A 20,520-nucleotide genomic window follows, 5' to 3' on the forward strand; every position below is an offset into this window, starting at 1 on the left:
GATGGTAAACATAACCATGACGCAACTGCCGCCTCTACTTTCTCCATCTCTACAGCTTAATATACAAATTATATATTTTTTTTGTCATGTTCGGTGACATTAACACGTCACCAGACTGAAGCTCAATGAGATGGAAGGTAGTTGTTTGCTGTGGCATTTTTCGATTAATCGTCGTCCTCATTAGCGGTGAAAATTTTTATGATGACCCATGGGGCTTGAAGGCAATTGCAGTAGAAGTGGGAGTGGGCATGAAATTTATATCCCAACGCAGTTTTCGTAGGCTTTTGGTTGAAGGTGATATGTAAATATCAGAAAGGCTTTGGAAGTTTATATTAATAGAGTCAACTGGAGCATTAAATAAATTTAATAAACATTCTAGGCTAAGTATACAGAATAAATAGCAGAATTTGTTAGTTGTTTTAGCTGTAAGCTTTCACATATTAAAATGGCAAATAAAATTTATCATATCCTAAATCCTTAAATATAATTATGACTTGAAAAGACCAGAGAATATTTTTAAATAAAATTCCCTTGAATTTCCCTTGTATGTTTGCCCCATAGACTAATGAGCAATTCAGACCACTTCTGTGTGCACGTCGGTTGACTTTTTGAGCGGCTTTTCTGCCTGCTTCTCGTGGTCGGCATTATACAAATTACGAGTATTATGGTTGGGCATTAAGTACGCTGCTGGAAATTAACGTACATCGTGTGTGTCCTGCGGTCAGGCAGTCAGTGGCATTCTTTTACGCCGAATTCCACTGTTTCTGGCCACCACCAATGCCCCTCGCTGCGTGAATGAATGTTTATTGTGACCTTTTCCATTGAGTTGGATTATCTGAAGGGATTGCTGATATTTACTCATCCAATACTCTTGCTGCCGGTGACCCAGTGAATTGCTGTGGATTGTCATCCGTAGAAAACGCTGATTTGCAAAACTAAAATGCGAGGCAATAAAAAGGATGAATGGCAGACAGCCAGACAGCAGCAAGGAATAAAAAGGTTTGCTTTTATTATATTATATTTTAAATTTAATCAAATTGAAATTTGGGCAGGACAAAGGATAACGACAAACTGGCAGACAGGCAACATGAAAAAAATTTAAATACATTTGCCAAAGGAAAGAGTGACAAAAAAAACAATGCTGACCATCAGCTAAAAATATTCAAATCTAATGATATTTTGACATAAAATTCAATTAAACTTTGCAAAAACCTTTTATTGGATTTGTGGCTAAAAATGCAAATCGAAGTTGCTGCCGAGGTATTCGATTAAGAATGGGAGTTTTTACGGCTTCACAACATGAATAACAATCAAATAATATTTTTGGGACAAAACTTTTATACTAGCTAAAAATGACTTCAAAGCTGAGTTTACATGACTCGATTTTTATTTAATTAAAAGTAAACATTTTTCGTTTATGTTATTGTATGGCCATATTTCTGTCGACTAATGTCCAGAGGGGCAGAACCCAATTAGCCAAAAGACAAAAGTGCTTTCTCAGTTTCTCCTCGGATATATCGCAATAATCATCAAAAATCAGAGCCAGAAAAACTGGCCGATAGCAAATAGGATACGATTGCACATTGCAAAAATACTTGAACTAAATTCAGACTGTTGAATATAAACAGTTGCAGCATCCACATCACTTTTGACCAAACTCAATTTGGAATCAATGACAATCGGTAAGAAAGCAGCAATAGCAGCAATGTGTATCCAAAAAAATCAATATAGGCAAAAGGGGAGCAACATCTGCATAAACAGCAGCAGGAGCAGCAAGAGCAGCATCCCCAGGAGCAAAAGAAGCAATCGAGGCAAACAACTAAGCCCAGTTTTATAATAAAGTAACAGAAATCTGCTGGATCGCCTCCACTAGCCCCTCTGGCTCTTTGACCTGACCTGGACCTGCAACTTTGAAACAAGGCTTTGGGGTTTCCTGTTGTTGGATAGTTGTGGGCAAATCAAGTCACTTGTCTGCAGTCTGGGGCAACAGGGGCGTTTTCAATTTTATGCTAAACGCTGGCAATGGGGCATTTCTGGCCAAAGAGTAGTGCGGCCAGAAAGTTCAGAGGTGCTGACCGTGTTGGGGGTAAAAAAGCATAGCGAATATTGAATTTGTTTTAAATGGCAGGCATAATGAGACGACAGGAGTTGGGTAAAAGTTTCCGCTGTCTACTTCCCCACGAACAGCCGAACAGCAAAGTCCTGGGGTTCAGCAAGGTCCTGGTTGCGGCCAGAACAAGGCAAGTCAGGCCTGGGCGAACAATTTATGGCTCCTAGGGGTGCTTTCGATGATACCAAAATTTAAATATAATTTGTTTGGTTGACTTTTGTCATGTGAATCGGAAGGAGAAAAGATAAAACGTTTAATGGCATATTTATTAGAAATTGGGGGAGCTGTTTTCCTTACCGCAAATCGCTGTAAAATTTTTTTATTCAATATCCAATGTGAACCATCAAAAAGTTTTAACTAAATCCGGGTTAAAGCATATATGCATTTAAAAGCGAACATTTTCAATTGGAATCTTTATAGAAAACACCTAATACTCATTTCTTTGTAAAATGTTGTAAGGTAAGCCCCTTAGGAAAATTTCCAAAATGTTTTAAACAAGATAAGATTTTACTCGATTTTCTTCGGTGTTACCCAGCCCAGATTTTCAATTGGGCCAATACAAATTTTATGTTTTCCTCGCCCCGTATGAGGGCAATAAAGTTTACGAAACAAACTCAAGTCATCATGTGCTTGAGCTCGTATTCCATCTCAGTCGGACTTTGGAGAAAAGTCTTTAAGCTGGCAGTCCTGGCTGAAGGCTAAAGGAAAATCGACTTAATAACCCGAGCCACCTGCGACCTGTGCACCCTGGAGAGGTTATGGAATGGGCCAGAGATTTACATACTAACATACTACAGTGGTGAGCCACAAAATTCAACCAGCTCATAATCTTAAATCTGGGCAATATGATGAGCGAGAGGGAAAGGCAATGTCGAAGGAAGACAGAGAGAGAGAGAGAATGGCTTCAAAACTATGCGAGTTCTGGATCCTAGATGGAGAAAGTCGAGGCTTTCGGCCCGCTTTCTGTTCCTTTTGCCAAACACACACATAATGATATGCAAATGCGAATGAATAAGTGTGCTGAAGTGTGCCAAGTGAGCAGACTAACACTTATTCGAGCATACACACTCAGACGCCTACACTGAGAAAAGCTTATCTTTGTCTCGTATACCAAATGTATTTTATAATATAACAACTGTCTGATAAGTTTGTACAATTTTTTTGGCAAATATACAGTTATACAGCATATACATTTATAATATGAAATATTAATATTTCTTTAAGATTTTATTTATCTACTAAGAGTTGGATTTCAAATGTAAAAATATATCTTTACTATTTTGATGAACTTTTCCCGTGCTATTTTCTTTCCTGTGCACTCAGAACATCAAAGTAAAGTCGAAGGCCAAGTCAGCTAGTTAGCAGCTAGTGGAATAGGAGAAGGAACTCCTCCATTGGGTTCGACGTTAATGAAATGTGCAAATGTACCAATTGACCAAACCACCAGCCCAAAAAACCTCCCCGAGCAGCCAATGCCAATAGCCTCAAGACGCTCATTTAGTCATTTGCATATTAAAAGCTTTTGTCGCACAAAAGGTTAAATCAAAAGATAAAGCGTAATAATTTTTTGCGCCTTTTGGCTTCCTTTGCTTGCTTTTTTATTCTTGCTTTAGTCCTGTGGCCTGGTCCTCGTCCTGGTCCTGGTCCCAGCCCCGCCCCCTTTTTCCGTGCGCCCCTGTAGTTGTTAACATGCGAATGGAGTCGCGTTGGTGTAGATTGGCTGCAGGGGGTGAGATGCGGTTGATGAGATTGAGGGTGTCGGCATGTGCGTGTCGATAAAATATTTCGCTTTGACGCTATGTAAACACTTTTGTGGCATTTCTGTGAAGTTTTTTCTGCGGGCCAGCGCCAGTTATGATTGAAGTATACATGGGACAAGGGACCGGGCGGGCGAAATGCGGATTTAGAGGGCAAAAAGTGCCAGAAATACGAATCAGCGCACATTTGAAGTTGCTGGCAGTTGATTGGGTATATGTGGGTTGAAATGATTTATATGAACTCAAATTGCATGGAAATATTTTGAATAGTTTCAAGCGTTTTCGGCGAGAGCGAGTATTTAAGCATTCCATCATATATATGTTTAAATATAAACTATAGAAGTGGTACAATTAAAACATTTGACCAAATTGGTCTATTTATGAATAAGTGAATTTTTCCTACTCTTTACTACCTAGCAAGTAAATATGAGTCACTATAAACATTTGGCATTGATGCTACCAATCACTCATGGATTATTTCTTCAGATTCATTTATCACAAGGCCAGCATAAGCTCTGAATGCTGTCAGTTCATATCGATTTATTTGTATTTGTTTTTATGAGCCAATAGGACGACCGCTGAGGCTTCAGAATATTACGAATACTGTCCACAATTGTTATGTGTTAAATCTGGCGATGATCTGAGCAGACTTAAAATGCCACTACAATTGCAGACAGCTGCTGCCTCGAAATGTTTAGCTCAGCATAACACAGCGATTGTCAGCACGGAAGGCATACAAGCATAAATACACAGCAGCGTCTATATGTTTATATATCTGTACATCCAATATCCATTCCACATACTTCCCGCTTTTATGGCCATAAAGTTCAATAGCGAACCCTCGCCGCAACAAAGCCCCACCCACAGGATTTCTGCCGGCAGCTGTGCGAGCTGACATGATGAGCGATTTCAACACTTGTGCGGCAATAGGTTTAAAGGGGCCGCGGCAGAAATATTGCAAATATTCAACCTACTTTCCTGTGACCTTACCACACCAACGCCAGCACCGACACCGTTTGCAGCAACCAACAGCACTGGCATCAAACAGAAAACCAACGGGCAACACCGATGTGTAGTTATTACGATGGCTTTTGTGCCCCGAACGGCTTTTGGCAGTGGGACAGAAAAAGCCAGGGTATACTTTCTCGTATGTGTACCAGGAAAAATAAGACTACTCTTAAATTGGAAAGCCTATGCTAACCAAGCTGAAGTAGCTGTTCGAGTGTAGCTTGAGGCAGGATATTTTAAAAATTCAACTGAAAATAATATATATCCTTTTATAATTCAACTATTATTAAAAATACAAACATGCAGAGATAAACCCCTTTTACTGATTGAATTTTTTAGGCTTCCTCCAATTCGATTGTGAGTTCTTGACTACCCGACTGCAGTTTAGAGTGTTTATCAAATAATAACAGAAATATAAACGCTTCTATTTTATTGTTATGTGTCAGCAATGTTGTTTCTTGCTGTCGCCGATGCCACGAATGGTTCTGCGGAGTCGAAAGCCACATAACCAACTGGCAATGACATTTGACAGCCCACACACACACACACACACACAAACGCGCGCACGCACACAACTCTAATACAAGGATACGCGTGAGGACATGTTTACAATTCCAACAGAGAACCACCGGCATACGCGTATACATACAGCACATACATGATAAACAACAATAGCGAAAGTAAGGAAAAATGAAACCAAACCGTCATAAAAAAAGATAACATGTTATGTTTTTGTTGTTCAAGTCCTTCGGGGGATCCTTCTCAGTGGGCCAATGCCTTTGCTGTGCGCGTTGATTTGTTTAGCTCTGCTGGAGCAACGTATTTACACTGAGGACTCCCCGAACACAATTACTTTTAATTTATTTGCGAGCCGTTATGCGTGCAGGAAATCCTTATAAGCACTAGCACTCTCATCTCTGCCAGGGAAATATACACGAATTGCGAATTAAGTCTAATTAACTGTGGTGTCGAGAAGATGCAGGGGAAACAATTATAATACTCTTAAAACTTTAAGTCCCAAGCTAAGTGCCAAGCTGTAAAAGAAGGAGTAAAATTTATATCTTAAAGAATGGGGTCATCTGTATCTGGTCCATCTTCATCCGTGATCGTAATGGAATCAGCATTAGCAGCTCTCCTTCTGCTCCGGCTCGCTTATCCCGTACAAGAGGTGCTGCACCATCAGGATATAATATAGTTGGGATGTCACGACACTAAAGCCAAACTAGCCAGCAAGAGGACTCCGGCACTCTCACACACATGAGACGGCGACTAACGAGGTCAATTGTAAGTTATTTCCTCTCCACCATCAACACAGGACATCATATAAAGGAGCGGCGGCAGGATAGAAAAAGCAGGCGACAACAGAAAAACAAAACAAGAAAGAGGAGAGTAAGCTGAGGTCCAGACCAGGAAATAGCCCAGCATGAATATCATTAATGGCAAAAGAGCGTTAAAGGTCATTGTTCCTGTTAGCCTTCCGCTTTCTGAAGAGGCAGCAGAAGTCGAGGAGGCAAAGTCAGCTCAGCCCAGAACGAAAAACTAACTCATTATTATGATTCCTTTTCCTGGCTCAGAGATGTTTTGTGAGGATATATGTATGTATGTGTGCACAGGATTTAGTAAAGGGCATTAAATTATGACATCCCTGAAGAGTTGTTCTAAAGAAGTGCATCTCCATGAAAGCAGAACGAACGGGCACATACATACTTTCAGTTTCCTAATAAGTTACATGCTTCATTCAGGAAATCTTAACTAAATCCCACATAATTTTAAGTTATTTTCTGAGCTCAAAACTGATAACCATCTAGTTTTAATCTAGTTTAAATCTAGTTTTATAAAACAATTCGCACTCTGATGGAACAATTCTCGTTTCAAATGCCATCAGAAAGTGCATTTTAAATTGCGGAAGAACAAAAACAGAACAAAAATAAGGCAAAACTATGAGTACAGTGAAATTGTGTCACCTAATTTCGCAACAGCTCTTGGCTACGCATTATTGCACACGACAAATATCACACATACGCCCCGTATGACAAGTTGTCAGACTCTGTTAGAGCGGAAAAGGAAAGGTATAGAAAGGGAGTGCGAATGAGACAGTACTATACACCTAAGCTGCGGAACAACAAGAGGAGCATTTGCATTGAATATGAGTTGCAGCTGGAGTTGTAGTTGCAGTTATTCCTGCTGTGGAATTTCCTCTTTCGCTCCGACGAGACGGAGATATAATTGTATGCATATTTAATAATTCATAACTTTTTCTAGATCACCAGAAATATGAATATTCAGACACAACAAGAGTTGACGAAAAATAGGGTGCCATAGTGGTGAAGTACAGCAGTCATCAGAGTCGCAGACCACAAACGGTAAGCAGTTGTGAAAAATATTTCATTTCCCATTTTTTTGAGTTCTTTCTACGAGCTTGTGGCAGCCTAATTTTGTCACCCCTACTTCCTTGGCTTCGGTTGGAAGTTCTTTTAAAAAGTTTCCCTGTCGTCAACATTGTCGCTGCTCTTCTAGCCATATCTGCAGCCACTATAGAGCTATATTGTTTCAATTCAATTGTTTAAATTTGGGTCAATGTGTGTGCTCCGAAAGAGAAATGGAAAGCGGCTGACTGACAGAGATTCCTCTTAGCTTTTGTCTCCGGGCGACAAACAAACGTGCAACAAAAGGACATTCGGCAGGACAATGGCAACCGAAACATTCCACATACGTGCTCTGTGTATATCAGTGCCAGGTTGAGTCCTATTCTGTTTGGCTGAAAAGTAACCACCACACCCAAAAAATACGTAAAGCCCACAACGACAAATTTTATTTTATGCAAAATAGTTATGTGTGCGCTCCGTTGTACAATATAAAATTTTGTTGTAAATGTTGCACGTTTTTGAGTGGGTTTTTTTTTCTTCAGCTGCTGATATATTGATTTTTGCATTTTTAGGTCGCACGATGTGGGCTGCTCTATGTGTGTGTGGCTGTGTGTCTGTGTGTGTGGCTGTGTGTGAAGCGGTAAAGTTAGGCGGAGGTGCTGTGCGCGCCACACACGTTTAATGAACACAGATTTATGATACGAGTCACCAAACTTGGCTCCAGCACGAACAACCCGTCCTGGGAATTTGGGTTAAGGTGACCTGTGCTCCGCTCTATTTGCCTTAAATCTTTATAAGTTCGAGCCAACCTAACGACTTCAATTTCAATTTACTCCAACTCTCTTATATGTTTCGCTACAAGCGCAGTGGCTAATTCGGATGCTTTGATCTTGTGGCCCCCGCAAAATGTTGTCTTAAAAACGCCCTCGGCTTATCGGACCCCATCTATAAGCTGTATAACCCCAAGCGTTGCCTACTTGTCGGTTGAGTCGCAACTCAACCCCAGGCTAATGCCGAACTTTAAAGCGTAAAAAGGCAAAAGCAGCAGGTCTGGTGAGCATTAAATAAATTTTTAATAAAGTTTTGCTCTAGAAATTGTTATTTTTAGCATTTTAGCAGCAGACTCGGGCAGTGTCAGCGGGAGTAGTTGTGGGAGCAGATAAAATATGACATTTATAGCTGCCTGAATACGTAAAAGTTGAACGCACCCCGAGAGCTTGGAGAGACGGGAAATCAACAGCGAGCTGAGTTTTATGTGGCTTATGTAACCCAGCGGGCGGGTGGATGAATTTGATTGTGGTTGAATATACATATACATATACATATATATAAATATTTCATTCAGGGCGCTGTCGGGAAGGTTTGAACCAAGTTTGTTTTACGACAAGGTGGAGTAATATGATGATGTATCCTCTGCCAATAGAGAGATGTAGCTGGCGAAGTGGAGGGGGGCAAACCAAATCATCGACTTCGATGCATATTCAGGTGAAGCCACTTATTTGCATAGCCAAGCTGGATTCACGCATATATAAATACATACCCCATTGGGCGAGAGCCCTGTGAAGTTTTATTAAATTTTTGCCACCTAGGAAACCCGGCACTTGGATATGTAAATTACACATGAACAAACAGCAGGAATACTATGCGGAGCTAACAATTTCACAGAGAGAGAAAATCCTTAAAATTTACAGACTGGAAAAATAAAAACCAACCCACATCAAAGTTCAAAAACTAAATACACAATTACACAAATTTTACATAAAAAATAGATTAGAAATTAAAAGATATCAACCTTAAAGTAAAATTTAGATCATTCAAAACTTGAATATATACAAGGTTTACTTTATTTTTCGTTAGTGTAGACAACGGCACAGACATAGCGGCAAAGGACATTTACGCCAACACCTTCTAATCAAGCAAAGAGCTTAAAATAAAGTAAAGCCAAAAAGAATGAAATGAAAGATATTATGAAATTTGAAAACACACCCTTAGACACACAAGTTCTACAAAAATAGCAAAAGGCACAAAGCATTTCTGTGTGCGAGTGTGTGAGTGTGTGAACATGTGTGCGAGCCTGACAAAATGGCAGCCCTTTTTGGCCAAAGCCAAGCACCAAGACAGAGGCAGAGCTGGTATAAATATATACAAAGCACACATAACTGTCAACCTATCCTTATCCGCCCAATACCGCCTTATACCCCCCGGACCTACCATCCTTTTGGTGCGTGTTTGTTAATGAAATGTTTGCCTTTCGCATTTAGTTACGCTACGTTAGACACTTTTGCTTATTAGTGCAAAGCGCAATTTAAACGTTGGCCAAAGAGACAAGAAGAAAAGTGTTTTGGGGGAAGTACAACTTGGAATGCCCTTAAAAATAGGGCCTTATAAGGCTTTGGCCATAGTAGCATTCAAGGTAGTAATCAAGTTTATTATAAGTTTTAAAATAATGAAAAATATTAACACCGAACACTTACAGAAAATTATATAAAGAATAAGCAGCATTTTTACATTATATCCAGTACTTTTCCATAAAATCTTTTATTTCATGTTTTAGGGCCAAAAAGGGTAAAAGTCACAGGAAGAGGAGAAGAGCATGTGTTATACATTACCAACGTTTAGGCGCCAACAGGCGACATCAGCAGCGAAAAAAAGAGACAGAGACAATGTCCTTGCATTAAGTTACGACAAAGGCCAAAGGCTCTTGTTTATTTCTCTGCTCCTTCTTCTCCAACTTTTCCGACTTATTCCTCTGGTTTTTGCGACTAAGGTTCAAGGTTATAGACGTGTGGGGCCTTGATTTCCTATGTTTTGTTTGTAGATTTGGCGCAGTGCGATAATTTCCACAGAATACGCAAAGTGTTGTGTGTATATGCACGTTTTTTGGGCAATTAAAAATTAAATTGCGCATACATCACGTACAAAAGAGAAACGCAGAGGAAAGGGACGCCGTGCCTGGCAATGACTTTTAAAGTTTAATTGGACTTTAAAAGCCGCTTTGGGTTTCCAGACAATAAATCCGAGAAAGCATTGAAAATAGTATTTGATAAGCCGAGTGAGCACGAAGAAACGATAGAAAAATAGTTTTTATTCAAATAAACGGTAAAGAAATGATAAATTCGAATTGCCAATAGGCAGAAAAGGATTTATTTGAAGTGTTAGCAAAATATCAATCAAAAACTACAAAATAAATGTAGGTCAGTGACAGAGACTTTCAAAATAATTTGTCTTGATCTGTGCTGAACAACGAAATGTAAGTTAGATAACTTTTGCAGAAACATCCACTCATTCATCAATTTATATTTAATCCCAAGTCTTCCGCTGAATTGCCTTCGATGGCCACCATTTTAATCCCTCAGGCAACCTTCGCAATTTCAAGTTTCCTTGGAGCAAAGGTGGTGGCACTAAAAACGTCTAAACGTCTTTGGTTGCACGGCTAAGCCGCAGCAGGTCGGAAACACCTGGACTGGCCCATAACCACAACAACCTCATAGAGCCGGCCCACTCTGCAGTTTATTTAAATTAAACCTTTTTTCACACAGGCATCCGCTTGGCTTGCTCTCCTTCGGTGGCGAGCAAAATGCTCGGTTTTTTTTCAATTAACTTTCTAGGCCAGCCGCAAAACAGCTACAAAATACAAGCAAGTAGACAAGCAGCTGTTGATGATAATGATGATGACGACGACGATGTCGGCGACGACCGAGAAGAAGTCCAACAAATTGCGAAATCCCCTCCAAGCCACACCAAGCACAACACCTAGGGCAGGGCGAACATCTTTCAGCCCTTTGGGCAGGTGAGCTCAACTTGACTATGCACTCGGTGCGTATACTTAACGTAAAACCCTAAACCACTAAAACCACCAAAGGAAAACATCGCTACAGTACACAGTCTCGTCATCATCAACAGCCATAGCCGTTTCGTTTGCGTAGTTTACTGGCCAACGTAGCATTTTATTTAAACTTCAGTTAATTTTCGCTAAAACATTTTAATTGTATTTTTGCAATCTGTCTCTTACCAGTTTTCCACAGGGTCAGTGTGGCCAGTGCGGAGAGAATGGCAAGTGGTAGCAAAATGCCGAAGGGGCAACAGCAGTCAAGGCAGAAGTAGACGAGAACATTGGGTTCAGGGTTAAGGGTCATCAGTTAAATGCAATTGAATTTGTGTGCACTTCAATTACTTAAGTTCTTTGTACATTTAATATATGCATTTTCTTTGTAAGGTAAATCATAACAAATAACCACGAAACAGAGTTTTCAAGCTTCGCTTCAGCAGAGTTATACAACCTGTCAAATTCAGAAAAGCCCAGTTTTCACCAAGTCAGAACCACTGTGGATGGGTTTTTCGGTTAAGACCAACACCCTGAGGTCTGAGGTCGCAATGGCCAAAGCCACTACCATTTTTAATGCAATAAAAGTCAACTTAAAATATGCAAATTACGGTAGTTTCGGAAAATTTGTGCAGGCTCCGTAGGAACCGCGAGGGAGGGACAAGCGAAATGGGACGGGTCAGAGTCGCCGACTGAGGCTTATACTAAACTTCTTGCTAGTCCACTCTGTGGCAGTCTGTTGTCATTAACATTTCTCTGGGCCATGGACTTTTAATTGTGTCTACGACTGTGTCTGCAAACGACTCGGTCTCCTTCACTTCTGCTACTGGCTTTTTCGGGCTGGGCTGGGCTGGGCTGGTCGACTGGAATCGGTGACCTCAGGCCGTGTCACTCGGGGTGTCCTTTAGCAGTTGGCCCAAGACATTAATGTATATTAGTGTCGCAATAAATTAAAAGCATTTTGCTGTTCATATTTACCAGCTACCCAGCCGCACTTAAATCTAATTGCAACGAAGCAAGAGGAGCGAGCCAGACGGAATGGCATTTAAATGGCCACAACAAGGAGCCTAATCAAATGCTAAAACTCGTTCTGATAAATCTTTTAATGAGCCAGCCAGCTTTCTCTTATGGCAGGCCAATATTGTTCTTTTGTAAATTACGCCTATCAATAAAAGGTCGGCGAAAAAGGGTGGCCAATCAGCCGAGGGTCGCCAACTTGTGACTCTCCGGCTAAGCTACTTAACCGGCGAAGGTGTCAAGTTTAGGAATCAATTACTACAGAGTATGCTAATGTGTTAGCCCCTTTTTCCCTGTCTGCCCTGTCTCTTGGCCTTCTAAACAAACTTTTAACGCGACTTACACAGCATGAAACTTGGCGAGGAAACCGTAGACTTTGACAGTTAAATCGATTTAATGAAGGCAAGCACTCGCAGATAGCCTGGATTGATAATGGTTCGAATCAATCCCTAGAATTGAAAAGCAGAAACATTTTCTGTGCAATATGTATTTAGTTCCAGTGAACTATTTTCGTATGCTTTCTTTGATCTTAAAACCCTCCTACGATTCGCAGCTTGGGAATTTAGGCGAACAAACATTGCTCGGGCAAAAGCTTTGCTGGCATTTCCTGTTTCCCCTCCGAATAAAAATCCAATGAGCCATTAGAAACACATGCCGCAAGTGAATGTTTGTGGGGCACATTCAAAGCATTCGAAGCATATTTTTGAGGCTCCCAGCGCGTGTTTTGCCCGAGTTCACAACTTAAATTACGCAGCTAGCACACGCACACAGGCACCCCAACTTTTTACCCATTCCGCCGGAGTTCACAGCCTTTGATTGATGAAGAGGCAATTCGTTGGGAGAAGCTCGTCGGCCACGCCAGTGTTAAACACTAATGGCAGCTTAAATTAGATTACAGAAGACTCGTTTCCCCGAATACGATGGTGAAATGTTGGAGTGCCTGAGCATGACCAACGCATTTGCAACCGAATCCCCCGCCTACGTTTCCATTTCCACTAGCATTTGTATTTTATAGGGAGCATTTTTTTGGAGTGCCATTTATTTAAACTATTCTTGCTCGATTCCAGTAATTCGACAAAAGTGAACCCAGCCAAAATTCAGCTGGTATCAAAAATCAGCTCATAAAAATCGCACAAAAAGACATAAATAAGATTTATTGTTATAGTTTTCCCCCACCTCACACTAGCGCACCTCGAACAGACGGGGTTTCAATTGCCATTACGTATACGCAGCGTGTGCTTCCAAATGTCCAAACGAGTTTTCGGCCCGGCCCCAGCTGTTTGGGCTTTTATATTGGTGTTAAATTTCACGTAAAAAGTGCACTAAAAATTAAATATAAATATTTGCTTAAGGCCATTAAAATACCCTAAAACCAAGTTATATGGGTTTCTAATACATGTTGGGGATTTTGTTAGGCGGAACTCTCTTAGCGGATCGGTTACCAACATACTGCCAATCTTTTGATGTTGTTTAACAAGGTGAACAAAAATATACTTAAATAGTTAATCTCTGATCATATATCTGTAGATGCAGCGCATTAGATAGTCGTTGTAAAGAAGTTTAAGCATTGAGATTTAGCTTTCATATCGTGTTAAAGTCTAAACACGAACCCAAATCCTTTATTATGCAGATAGCACGGCGAAGTGGGGGGCTACTTGCTCTGCGGAATTTCATGGTTACAAATAGTTAATGTACAGTTAATTATTACATAATCACTAACCAACACGAAACGAGGCGGAGTACCCCAATCTGAAATCCCGCACAGTAGGTATGGTCAAGTCAAGTACATTGACTCGCACTATACATTTATTTGTGCTTCGCACATTTATATTGTTTTATTTCCAGCTTGATCTCCCTATCCCTCCACTTCGTCGTATGTTTGCTGGCCATAAATATTAATTATAAAACACGATATCCATTATATAGTTCTTCAGGCACGAATTCATCATCATAAAGAGTAGAAGCTAACTGAAGGGGTTGTTCGTATGGGCTTCCAGGTACTCAATTTGAGGGTAAATTACCTATTGCTGAACCCTTAAATAGGCGAAGCTATGGTAAAAGTTGTGTCCTATTTTTAAATTGCTTTGCTTCGCAGAGAATTCAACGTAATTTTATTTATTCATCAGTGGAATTAAATCCTAAACGTAAATGTTTCTTGGCTCAGCTAAACATTGATTGAATTTCTTAGTAAACAGTAATTGATTTAGATTTCAAAGGAATTAGAGTTAAAGTCGTAAACATGAAAAGTTGTATGTATGTTGTATGTAGCTTATTTTTATTCATATTGTCAAGGTCTTTTTTATTAAATTTTTCAATTGCTTGAGGTTCTTTAAACTGTAAAATTTCATTACTTTTTTCCCATCAGTTCATTAAATTGTGGCAACCTTAAACATATATATTTGGCCAACAGCATTCAAAATACAAACAATATTTATACCCGTTACTCGTCGAGTAAAAGGGTATACTAGATTAATTGAAAAGTATGTAACAGGTAAAAGGAGTTTATGAAGTATCTGTATTCTTCACCAGGTTGATGGTGAACGAGTTGATCTGGCCACCTCCGTCTATCCGTATAAACATAAAAAAATAAAAACATTTTTCGCCACGCGAATTTCTACCTATATTCCAGAATATGTTGGAATTTGTAGTTCGCAGTTGCACTATTTAAGTAAGGGGTATTTGATAGTCGGGCAACTCGACATTAGCATTCTCTGTTGTGTTTCGAGTTGGCTTGTTGCTTTACCAACGCAGCAGCCCCCCTTGGCCAACATGCCTTTTCTCATTTTCTATGTATTATGTAATATAACCGTAAAATAATTTATGGCAAATGAAAGTCACAAAAATGCGAGAACAAGCGGCAAGGCAACGGCGCCAAAGTTGGTTTCATGCCCCATTCACCAGGCAGCTTTCTATTACCTTTCCCCTTCGGCTTTCGTAAACCCTTTTCCAAGGCGACTCTTTTGAAATGGGCGTAGTACATTTTTGGGCGAACTAAGACACACAAAAACAGGCAAAAAGACGCCTTGGCAGGACATGTAAACTTTCATTTTCTCCGCTCTTTTGGCCAGAATTTCCCTTTAACCGTGTCGAGAAAAGGTGCAAAAAAAATGTACGGCTTATACTTTTCATGTATCAAAGCTTTTGTGATCATTCGTCTAGCCTTTCAGCCACGCCCCTTCGTGCTGCACCATTGTCGCACAAAATGCTTTTAGCGTTTTTTTGGAAATTTTGGGCAAGCCTTTGTTTTAAAAGCTTTTGTTGCGCGTGCTTTGAATTTTTTGCCTCTTCTGCTGCTGCATTTTGATGTTTGGCGAAAATTGCGCGACAAAATTCACAAAGGAGCCAAAAATGCAGCGAGTCCTTCCACCATCAAACCACCATATTAGTTTCACCAGAGCCGAGAGAAATATTCGCTTATAAGCGTAACAAAAGTGTGCTTTACTGTTGGAATCTTTTGAAAATCTCTGAATTTCACTTACAGCAAGAAAGGAAGCTGTCTTCAGAAAGCGGAAGCTTTAATTCCCTTAAAATAATTATACATTTAAACAAGAATGAAAGGTAGTTTCTGCTTCAATTCTTCTCTATAACATTCCTAATTTTTTAATTTTCTCCTTTACCGCGTTGCAATCTCCCAACTCAGTTTAATATACCCTTTGCAATGGTATTATAAGGTAAATAAATCCGTTGTTAAATATTTACACCACCCCCATATTAAAAGTGACAAATATAGAAAGTTCACCCCCCCCCCCCCCCCCCCCCCCCAATTCCTTAATTAATTAAAGCCACAGAATCGTGGGCGTGCTTCAATCCCATCTGTTCTTCAGTGAGCACCTGTCAACCTGCTGTTAATTCATCCCTTGAAGTTGCCTCCTGCACTGCGAACTTTACAACTTCCCCTCAACGGGTTTGTCACTCACCTAAACTCAAACTTGAAATTTGATTGGCAAAAGTATTTTTATAGAGCCTAAATTGTGGTTGCTGAAGCAAATACCTGGAAATGTTTTAGTTTTGCTACCCTTGGTGGTAAATATAGGATCAAGTTACATGAAACTGATGCCTTAAGCTTTCAAACTGAAACCTCTTCATTATGTTATTATACAAAACTGAATCAATAAAACTGAGCTCTGAAAAGGTGAGAACATTCCTATTTATCAAGTATGTTGCACGAAAAATCATAAAACTTGTCTGCGGCCACTAAAACCTCACAACTGCATTGTGAAAATGCTACATGTTCAAGTCAACTATAAAAAACGAACTCAATTTCCAGCCACACAAAGCCATTTTAGCGGTTGGCTTGCTTGTACGCCGTATGAGGGGTTAATCCTTCATCGTTCTCGAGGTTACAATTTCGGCAAAAAGCGTCAATCGTCGGATCCGTCGCTTGTTTGTTTTTCCTAAAGTTTTTTATTTATTTTTGTTTTTGTTTTTTTTTTTTGGGGGGGGGGGGCGACCAAAACGTGCCACAAAAGTTTACCGCCCAAAATACGGCGAAGGTGATGCGACGACTGACCCCGTAGTCCGCATTCTTTTTCCAGCCCCCGAAGCATTTGGCAACTGCTGCAACTGAACGCGTTGACAAGTTTTTGGAAATCGTTGGCGCTGGTAGAAAGGACATTCGTCAGTTAGTCAGTGTGTCAGTCAGTCGTTGCCTGTTCCCAGTTCGTTGCATACTTTTGGCCGCCTGTTTAGCGAGAATGCATTAGCAGGAGGTGGTGAAGACAAAAGGAGTAGTAACAGGCGAGGGATTTCCCAGGCAACTCCTTAAAGATTTATTATAGCCCCTGTTGTTGTTGGCTACTTTCGGGTAGGTTCCAAGTGATAAAATGCTTGACACTTTTCTAAACGGCCAAACTTTTTGACTGCCAAGAGATTGTCCCTCTCCATCTCCCTCTGCGTCTCGGTTCTTGCCTTTGGTCCTGTACTTTTTAATGCTCCATAATGCTTGTTCCCTTCAGCTCCAGCTCCAGCTCCAGTTCCAGCTTCAGGGGCAACCCAGGTATCTTATCCCTTTACCAGCTTCAGTGTCTTTTTTTCCACAGTTTGTTGACACTGTCTGGCTTAGAGAGCGCATAAAGTGGAAATGATTTACACAGTTCACCTTGCTTCTGTTCTGGTTGCGTGTGTGTTCCTACATCCTGTGGGCATAATAAATAGCCCCAGCTTTTGGTCTGGCAGTTTTGTCAAATAGCTCTTCGGAGCTCAAAACACCTAAAAGCTGTTGTGTTTTTCCATGCCGGCCCAAGACTTTACCAAGAACTCTCCATGGAGGCAGCTTAGCTGGGAATTCTCCGCAGTGAAGAACGGAGCGCGTGTGACAAGTGCAAAAATCTTGGGAATAAAGTTTTCAATCAACTGCGCAAGTTAGCATGGCTTTGATTTGTGGCACTTTTTGCACTCATCCACGGCTTAAGAACGTGGTTTTCATGACGTTACTGGCATATTTATACTTCCTTTCGGTTTTATATTAAAATTCTGTTCATCTGATGCAAAAGCAGTCATTTGCTTACTAATAAATGTGAAATAGCTCAAGATAGGTATTAGTGATCCCCTTATAAATGTATTTATTTATCTCTTTCGTGTTCTTCAAAGAAAGCCATACTTAATATTCAAGAATCTTAGTCATTTCCATTACTCAACCCTTAAGAACATTCCTAAATATGAATCAAATATGTCCAAGCTTGCAGCATCGCTTTACATTAGCTTAGATCGCATTACTTTAAAAGTACGTGTTTTTTTGTGCTGCCACCTTCATCTAGTGTAATACCTATTCCGCTGCCCCATCCTGTTCAAAATTCTATAAGCATTTGCTTGGGTGCTAATGGACAGTTTAGAGAGGCAGCCAAACGAGAAGCTACTCGTACTGTGGAACTTCCAGCTGCACTCGGGGCAAAACTTACAACGGAGCGAAATGAAATCATAAATGCCAGGACACGTGCCAGGACAACGTGCCTCCAGTTGCAACGAGGTGTTAAAGTTTTTTCCACCAAGCTCCCACCTTCCCCAGAGTTCAACTCCTTGCTGTATTTTTTGGCAGCGCCCGACGAGTCGCGAGTGGTTCGCAGTCCGAATGCTGGTTAGTTAAATATTTAAATTTATTTATTGGACTTGGCTTGGACCCGCCCTGCAGCCACGGCCATTTAAAATAATCAAAAAAAAAGAATAGAAAGTGTAATAACTAAGAGGGATAGAGGTGGACTTACCGTGTGAATCCTTCGAGGATATGCCTCCGCTGCCGGATCCTCCGCCGCCAGGACCCATGCTGCTGCCTCCGCCGGACATTCCTACGCCGGAAGTGGAATGCAGGCGCGCTAATGTGACCGGCATTAGCAGTGCCATCGCCAGCAGCAGGACCATAAAAATTTTCCACATTGTTAGCGTGGCCATTTGACTTTTATTGCACTTCATTTTCCCCTTTCTACACCCCCTCTCTGTCTCTATATATATGTATATTTTTCTTATAATTTTCCTTTTAGATCTTCGTTCTCCGTTCAACCTTCGCCCGGTTGTTGATTTTAATTTGATGTGACTTAAGTTGGATTTGGTTTGCAGATTTGGCGCTGCAGTTTTTCTTTCTTCTCGCCGACTTCACCAGTTTCAGTTTCCCGTCCGTCCTTCTAATGGAAGCACATTTTCGATTTTCTCCTGTCTCTGCTTTTCTCGGTGGCAGCAGCTGCAATTGGGAAAAAAAATTAAGAGTATGGGGTGAATCCATTGGTTCCATTGGTTTGAGTATTGAAAACTTTTTAGTTTGGAGGCTAGTTAAAAAGTTGAACAAGTTTCTTTGCTCTTTTATTCCACTCCCATTTCATATATATACATTTCATATATATATAAAAAACTGTATATATATATATGCGTGTTTTTTTGTTAAAGTCAAGTTGAAGCCGCAATTATCGAGTTGTAAGGCGACGCGCCCCGTTAAGACCTCACACAGATGTTCATGTTCACAGGGTGGGGAAAAACTCAATTTCGGGCAGGAAAGTTTCTCAAAGAGAGATGAGCAAGTTCGTCACCTTGCCGAAAAGTTTGGCCGTTTGTGGAGGTGAATCAAAAGGTGGTTTGACAACATTAGTCATGGAATTTAAAGAGAGTAATTATTGAAGCGAGAGTTTAGAGTGGAATAATAAAATATTACCAGTCCTAAACTTTTAATGTTGTTTGGCGAAACTGGTGGCTTGCATAATGAGGTACATTTGGTTCTTTTTGGATTACACCTTATAACAGAGTGGAGGTGACTTGTCAAAGCTAATTAAAATGTGCCCTATACTTAAGTGTCACTTAAGTGATGGCGATCAATTAATAGCTGTAATGAAATTACTAGATATATAAAGAAAAACTAGTCTAAGCTAGTGGCATTCACTTTTAAAGTATAATAAGTTAAAAAAAATTCCGTATAAGAACCAGTACATTTGGCTGGAGTGAAAGATAAGGCATTGAGTCAGAAAAGAAGTTCCCTTTCCGTTCATCAAACCCTACCTCATCCCAACCCCTAGACTTGCCCTCTAACCATTCTTAGATTGGCAGCGAAAGATAAAATTCGCCATAAGCAATATTCAACAAAGGACAAGAAATATGGTATTCTACCTTGAGAAACAAAATAACTGACATAAAATAAAAGGTTTCGAAATTGGCACACGACTGGAGAACAAAAAAGTCATCCCATGTATCTCTCTTCCGGGAAAGATGTCCCCAGCAAATAATAATGATTTGCAAATATACATATAAAGCAAGGGGTATGGACGCAACCCAGAGGTGAGCGGGGAAACCAAATGCTGACAAAGGAGGAAAAGGTACCGCCAATAAACAGACACAAAAGGTAGCCAGGGACGGCACAAATGATGGAACTGGATGATGATGGAAAAGATGTTAGCCCTGGGATGGCATAGTACAAAACAAAAAAAAGGCAAATCAATAGGCTGCAAGGCGGTGGGAAAATATCAACCCAAAGTTGGGTCGAAATTTTTCAAGTTTTCCGTGCTAAGGAATCCCACACTTGGCTTCCTGTCGCTCCTCCCATTTATACCATTGTCATTTTGTCAACGTGTCCGTTGAGTGTCGTGAACTTGGCAGAGGATGGTGGAACCTGCCTTTAATAATGATAAGAATGTAAGACAGCGCAATAAGCGACCAAAATTATGAGCAGGAGATAAGCAACCAGAGGAAACTGCCGGAAAGGTGCCAATGTGAGGCAATATAGTAATAATAATAACAAAAGAACTGCGCGAAAAAAGATCCCACCACCCTTAGGAGGAAAATAATAATGATAAAACTAATGGGCCGACTGGCAATTATAAAAAAGAATTGCTCATACTTTACTCGTCAGAAAAAATGGTTGCAAATATATAAACTGTGAGGGAAGTGCAGGGGGATGGGGAGGTAGTACTGGGCTCAACTTGAACTACACTTGAGCAATTTGCGCACAGTCGAGTGCGCACGTTA

The 20,520-nt window shown here is 40.4% G+C and overlaps 1 protein-coding gene across 3 annotated transcripts in view; it reads right to left on the bottom strand.

Annotated features, from left to right (window-relative positions):
- Positions 1–20,520, bottom strand: part of LOC120449148 (neural cell adhesion molecule 1) — a 68,101-nt gene that overhangs the window by 40,536 nt on the left and 7,045 nt on the right. Inside the window, exons 1-2 of one of the 3 annotated variants that reach the window (XM_039631503.1) lie at positions 859–1,107; positions 704–787 (exon numbers count right to left, since the gene is read on the bottom strand). Coding sequence is in view for 1 of the 3 variants with exons in the window: in XM_039631486.1 (XP_039487420.1) it covers positions 18,282–18,486 (205 nt within the window). In the remaining 2 variants the exon portion in view is untranslated. Of the gene's footprint in view, positions 1–703; positions 1,108–18,281; positions 18,752–20,520 lie in introns of those variants that run through there. The other 2 variants (XM_039631486.1, XM_039631495.1) reach the window with 2 other exon arrangements.

The sequence above is a fragment of the Drosophila santomea genome, chromosome 2L (assembly GCF_016746245.2).
Source record: "Drosophila santomea strain STO CAGO 1482 chromosome 2L, Prin_Dsan_1.1, whole genome shotgun sequence".
In the NCBI taxonomy this organism is placed as follows: Eukaryota; Metazoa; Arthropoda; class Insecta; order Diptera; family Drosophilidae; genus Drosophila; species Drosophila santomea.